General features: G+C 35.4%; 1 protein-coding gene across 1 annotated transcript; it reads right to left on the bottom strand.

Moving 5' to 3' along the window:
* Nucleotides 1-2,053: 2,053 nt before the first annotated feature.
* Nucleotides 2,054-6,242, bottom strand: LOC110872346 (probable tocopherol O-methyltransferase, chloroplastic). Its single transcript, XM_022121127.2, has 6 exons — nucleotides 5,855-6,242; nucleotides 4,634-4,803; nucleotides 4,334-4,438; nucleotides 3,875-4,078; nucleotides 3,174-3,276; nucleotides 2,054-2,434 (listed from the first exon to the last, which is right to left on the bottom strand). Exons 1-6 carry the CDS (start codon nucleotides 6,111-6,113, stop codon nucleotides 2,331-2,333), a joined length of 945 nt encoding a protein of 314 aa, XP_021976819.1. The 5' UTR covers nucleotides 6,114-6,242; the 3' UTR covers nucleotides 2,054-2,330.
* Between the last annotated feature and the right edge of the window lie 491 nt (nucleotides 6,243-6,733).

Genomic DNA, 6,733 nt, shown 5'->3' with positions numbered 1-6,733 from the left:
TTGTACCTAGGCAGACGTGCCTAGGAACACCATTAAACCTAATTAAACAGGCAAACACACCTGTACAAGGCATCCCAAACATGCCAAAAGCCCGGCCGTGGGGCTAATAAGGGTCTAGCTAACCCAAAGAAAACGGACAAAACAAGTCAAAAGCATAGTGCCACATTATAAACTTTTCCATCGATTGGCCTCGAACAGACAATCATAGTTTAACAAACAAAGGAAAGGTACAACATGCTCTTATAAACGAAACCACGAAGGGAAGTCTGCTTTATTCACATAAAGTACGTATACAAAAAAAGGGGTCTCAATAGCTTTGAGAAAAAAAAGGAGCTTGGTCACGGATCCCCCTCCCGGGGTCCTCCGTGACGAGGCTAACGGTTTGTTCTTTTGTAGTAACGAAGATAAAGGCTCTTGACGTCAACGAAGATCCATCTAACGTCATCCGAGAGTTGGGTTTCCGACTTTTCAGTATTTTATTTTCAGGGTTTTACTACTCCATTGCGGTTTTATTACTTTATTTTCTCATCTTTTTTTATTTATTATTATTAAATATGCTTTGTATAATGTAAAAAAATTAAAACAAATGCACTAACATAAATTTAAAAGATAGATACTAAAATCAAGTATTGGGCATAGTTGGGTATAGTCTGGTTTCAGTTCTTGTCCGGTTACACGTATTAATTGGGTGTGATCCGTACCGGTTCCGGTTATTGAGGTCAAAATGCATACCTATTTATACCCTCAAGATAGGGTAGGTTTCGGTTTCGAGTATAGAATACATGGGTATTAAAAAAACCGGTTCTAGGTTTTTTTACCGGGTCCCGTTCTTTTTTTTTTTTTTTTGACCTCTACCCTTAGGCAACTTAAAATCGATTTCACTGTTCATCATTTCATCATCGACGGTACACTCCAACTTCATTGCATGCAAACCGAAAATGGCTTTTTACAAGTGATTTTCGATTCTGGTCGTTTAAAGCCTATGAAAACTGAAAACGATCCATACTTCATTAGTTGTTAAATTTTATCTCGTAAATATTCATTATCATGTACATAATAAAACAATTCTTTTCATTCAACCCGTTTTAACTTTAGAGATTTCATTACTTATTTTATATATTTAATCCTTTGAAATGCTAGTAGTAAAAACATATATAAAAAAAAAACAAAATCAATATAAAACAATTGAATACCAAATAACATTTAAATTTTAATTGAATGACCTACCGAGCCGTTCCAACGTCTTTGTAGACCCTAAGCGGACTACGAAGTAGAGACCCTTTTGCAAAACATATAGAGATTAATAGAAAGATTAGCTGCTAAAGTTAACCCACGTTTAGTAATTAGCCCTAACTTTGCCCATAAATTCTCCTCAAATCCCGACAGACCCGACGCCATGAGTGATTACCGTTAGTGATAGCCGATAACCTAAAAAAATCGGAAAAGCAGGTTGCGATAGGAGGTAGGAACGATAGCTGCAGCTCAATTTTAGGGATTTTTGGCGCTGATTCACGGAATTCGGATGATGTCGAGTGATAAATAGTTGCTACAGACTGCAGTTATGTCTGTGGTTTAATTTCGAAACTCGGTCTTGAATGTGAGCCTTTTTTCCTAAACAAATTTTATTTGTGTAACTTTATTAAAAAAAAACATGATTTAGTTTTGCTTTTTATTTGAGTCTGATACATATAAAATATATAAAACTTTACTAAAAATTGGAGGCCCTTGACTTTTGATGGTCCTAGACTAATGCCTAGATTGGTAAGCCTAACTGGCCGGCCCTGAAAAGTGTCCACTGTCAAAGCCATATGAGATGGTGTTCCAATTTCATAGATGACAGTCTACAATTATAACCACATTACAGATTTCTTTAAAGATTCTAAAACATCAACTTTAAGATGGTCCCCATATAACCAATACACATATAGCTAACAACTGAACAAAACTTGATGGCAATCTTCATACTATGACAAAGACATACCAACGAAGGTTTTGGGATGGGAGGACGAGGATCCGTTGCATTTAATCCTTTTTAAAACCAAAAGCAACAATATAAAATCAAAATAAAAAACAAAACTAACATGCTAGGTTCTAATTCCTTGGGATGCCATTGTCTATAATAGTACACATTCATGATTCTTATGCATCACCACTAGATGGTCCCGGTATAATCAATGCCGGTAGAACCTTGGATTATGACTCGACGGAACTTGAGGGCACACAACATAGTACATAGAGATATATGGTGACTTGCGAAAATAAAAGAAAGGAAAACAGTGACATAATTCTAGAATACATACATATGATTATACGAATGACTCCATCCATTTTTATTCAGGCTTTTTGCATGTAATGATGGAGAATTTTATTACATCCTTCTTAAATCCTTCAATCATTAGTGGCATTACCATTGCCCCTCTTATGGACTTCCAACCTAATCAATTTTAATCATTAACAATATAAGGAAATTAAAAAATTACATATAAAAGGACGTGCTCAAAACAGAATCTAGAAAACTGTGAGAACCGCGTAAACACATGTACATTTTGCCTGAAATTCAATGCAAAAGACGGCTATCTAACCGCATAAACCGCTCCACTATCTCTCTCTTCCACTTTATAAGATAACCACAACGTAAAAATGTTTATATGATTCTTGTAGTTTTCTCCTTAAAATTGATAGTATACTCAGCGCGCCCTATCTCTCTATTTACATGTATATGGACGCGTTCAAAATATACTTAAAACAATTGTATGTTGTGGATGTCAAATTTAGTGGACGAGAGAAAGTGAGGCAGTTACACAATTAACTTATGTCTTAGATAAGTAAACGTGATTATATTAGTTCTCACAATTCTCTACTTAGAATTGTGTGTGTGTGCGCGCGCGCGTGTGTGTGTATATGTAGGGATGAAATTTTTTTTTCAAACAAAACTTTAGCGTGCTGAGAAATTACGCTGCTAAAAATTGAACTAGACTACTAGAGTAATTATTATTGCGTCATAGTTTTCAAGTAGCGTAATAATGATTACTCTAGTTTAATTTTGTTGTAGTGTAATTACACTATTTAGAAAAATGTCACCGCGTGTTACTTCTCTTTGGTGTGTAAGCTTCTTACAGTAATACTATATGTGTGTGTGTGTGTGTGTGTTTAAGTAAAAAAGTTTGCATTACCACTACGTAGCAATGAAGTAATGCCCTTCCAAGACAATGCTGTTTTTATTACAGCAGGCCAAAATGGGGCCACATTGCCAGACCAGTCTGCGGATTTTATGTCCTGCAAAGTGTAACGTGAGGTGTAAATGGAATTTACTTATACATTATTTGGTTCAGGGTCTATCTTAGTATTAAATGAGTCAAATTGAAAAAAAATAGCTTAAATGATAACGGGTCAAAAGTCTCTTAACACGTAATTAAAATGTGTAATACATATTAAATAATTTAAGCAATAGAATCGAGTTGGGGGTCTCACTGGAAGCAATTTTTCTATTCCTACGGGGTAGGTAAGGCTATTTACATCTTACCCTCCTCATACCCTACGTTAGCTTTGCTACTGGTTGTGTATACCGAGTATGATGATGATGAAGCGATAACTATTTACAAAAAATAAATAAATAAACAAAACGTGTTTCAGGTCAATCTAACTATACATAAAAATCAATAACTGTTTTTGAACCAACTCTTTATTATCCGTTACCCCGCCTGTACGACCCTTTAGTTTGCCAATTCACAGACCGACAGACATAGAGAGGTGGTTGGAGTGTACGGTAGTTGGTAGCCCCCCTCAAGATTCTTAAAGTTAACTAAATGTTTGCAAATATTAATATAAACTCCGAAATTAAACTAGGTTTTGGGTGATTAATAATGAAGTTTACCTGAAGAGAAAGGGATTCTAGTAACTTAACATAATCAGCTGTAGAACACCAAGCGGGAAGATAAAAGCTGGAACAAATCTTATTCAAGATTTTTTCTTCCTCGGGGCGAAGGGATTTTTCTCCGGGGTTAAGATCTCTGTGGCACCATGTAACTATGATAATGGTGGCTCCGGGGGCAGCCACCCGAGTCAACTCACTAACAAACTGGTGAATTCAATAATTAAAATTAAAATATTATATCAAAATACCCTAGTATATAAGCTATTTTACATGTATATAACCGCTATCTATATTTAATTGCTATCTATATTTAAAAAAAACTGAAATCCCGCTATTTATGGCTAGATATCCTGTAGCGACCTTCGATCTATACGCTACGCTATTTGCTATAGCGACCATAGCGATCGCTATTGACAACTATGATATGATAAGAAATTATATGTGAAGGAAAACAAGAACCTTAAGTTTGTCAGGCATGTGCTCTCCACTCTCCATTGACCAAACCAGGTCAAACTTTCCATCAGGAAACGGCTGGTTTAAAGCATCAGCAACTTGAAATGAAACCTGCAAACCCCTCATGGTGAGTTCAAGAATTATATGCTCGTAATAACCATGAAAAACAGTTGACTTTGTTAATAATCGTATTATGTGTGCAGGCTTTTAGAGATAGCTCGACTCAATTATACGAATTTGATGTGCAAAAAGTCAAATAGAAGAATTGATGTGCAATATTCTCCCCAAAAATCTTGACTGCGGTACCTTATCGGCCAACCCTTGGGCCGCAGCAAGGGCATTAGCTCTCTCAGCTTGCACAGGGCTGAGGGTGATTCCGTGACATTCGGCTCCGTATTTTCTTGCTAGATACCTTGAGCTACCTCCTATACCACACCCGACATCAACTATGGTTTTAGGTTTCTTTTCCAGATCATCTGCAACGAAGGGCAAAATCGTAAGTGAGGGAGTCACAAGCCACAATCACAAGACTGACAAATCACAATCTACTGTAAGAAAACACTCTTAATGTGACAGTACTTTTTTTTGACAGTATATTAAAAGTATAATTTGCATCCGACAAGTTATTTAATTTCAACTTTCAATCCTGAAAAATTTCACCATTAATTCAAAGCTAATCTTCAAAAACCTAATTGACAGTCATGAAACAAAAACTAATAACAAATACATAATCTGTAACCATATCCATGAGCGTAGCATAGTGGGGGCCGGGGGGCGTCCGACCCTCCGAACTTTTCGCTCAGTAGTGTCCGGTATGTAGTTTTCGTATAGAATTTTTTAGGTATATACGTTTTCGTCCCCCCAGTTTTATAATTTTTTAGGTATAATTTTAGGTCAAGCTTCGCCATTGACCATATCATTCACAAACTGCAGTAGCATTAGCAAATGAGTTCACTCAGTAAAAGTACAATTTTCGTTTATTTCAATCCTTGTGAGATTCCAGCCATGAATTCAACTTCAATTATCAAAAACCTAATTGACAGTCATGAATCTAACAACAACAAACACATAACCTGTAACCAATCATTCACAAACTATTGTAGCATTAGCAAATTCAATAACAAACGATTCATCCACCAAAAGTGAGTATAAAATATTTGTAAATCAGAAACCGCATCAAACTTCGAAATCTCCATTCGAAAACACACGTCTAATTCAAAATCGGCATAGATTATTCAGCTATAACTCAAACATAGTTCTCAAAAACCTAATTAACAATTACAAATCTTATAACAAACACATAATCAGTAAGGATATCATTCACAATCAACTATAGCACCATCGAAACTAATAGCAAATAAAATCATTCAGAAAAAGTGAGTAGAAATTTTAAAACTCAAAAACCGCATCGAAACATCGAAAACTCCGTTCAGAAAGCGCTTTTCATAATTTCATCTATACAAATCTAAAAGTTCTAAACCGTCAGATTCAATTAAACAATAACAGAATAAATCCACTGATAACTACCTGAAACAGAGGCGAACGTTAGGGCTTGTTCAATCATACGGATCTGAGCAGAACGGTGATCGGAGAGTTCAACGACGTCGTCGGAGTTATAATATCCGTGATGCATGTGTTCTCCCCATATGTTCTCCCACATACCTGAGGATTCGTCGTAGAACTCTGCGATTCCTTTTTTGAGCTTCTGCTGCTGCTGGTCATCATCTGCCGCCGTCAGCTTCTCCGTCATCGGCGTCGCCGATACGCCAACTGCCGTCGTAGCCATAGCAGGTTGTGTGAGTGAGTGGTGAATTTGGCGGTGGTGGTGGTGATGTGTGTCAACAATGGCACGTAAAGCTTCACAGAGTTTACGTGGTGTTCAAATAGACATGAACGGAAATAAAAATTTAGAAATTATATAATAATAATAATAATAATAATAATAATAATAATAATAATAATAATAATAATAATAATAACAATAATAATAATAATAATAACAACAACAAAAATAACAACAATAATAATAATAATAACAATAACAACAATAATAATAAGAACAATAATAATAATAACAATAATAAAATAAAATAATAATAATAATAATAATAATAATAATAATAATAATAATAATAATAATAAGAGTTAATTGCCCGGATGGTCCATGTGGTTTAACGTTTTTTCACATTTAGTCCCCACCTTTTGAAAATAGCAGGTATGCTCCCTATGGTTTGTTATTTTGTTACTCGGATAGTCTCTGAGTAGATGTCAGTTAGTTTGGAAATAGCAGGTATGCTCTCTATGGTTTGTCATTTTGTTACTCGTATAGTCCCCTGATATTTACTCAGGGGACTATCCGAGTAACAAAATGACAAACCATAGGGAGTATACCTGCTATTTTCAAAA

This window comes from Helianthus annuus, chromosome 8 (assembly GCF_002127325.2).
Source record: "Helianthus annuus cultivar XRQ/B chromosome 8, HanXRQr2.0-SUNRISE, whole genome shotgun sequence".
Taxonomy (NCBI): Eukaryota; Viridiplantae; Streptophyta; class Magnoliopsida; order Asterales; family Asteraceae; genus Helianthus; species Helianthus annuus.
The sequence above is the reverse complement of the archived record's forward strand: the minus strand, read 5'-3'. Positions and strand labels throughout refer to the sequence as shown.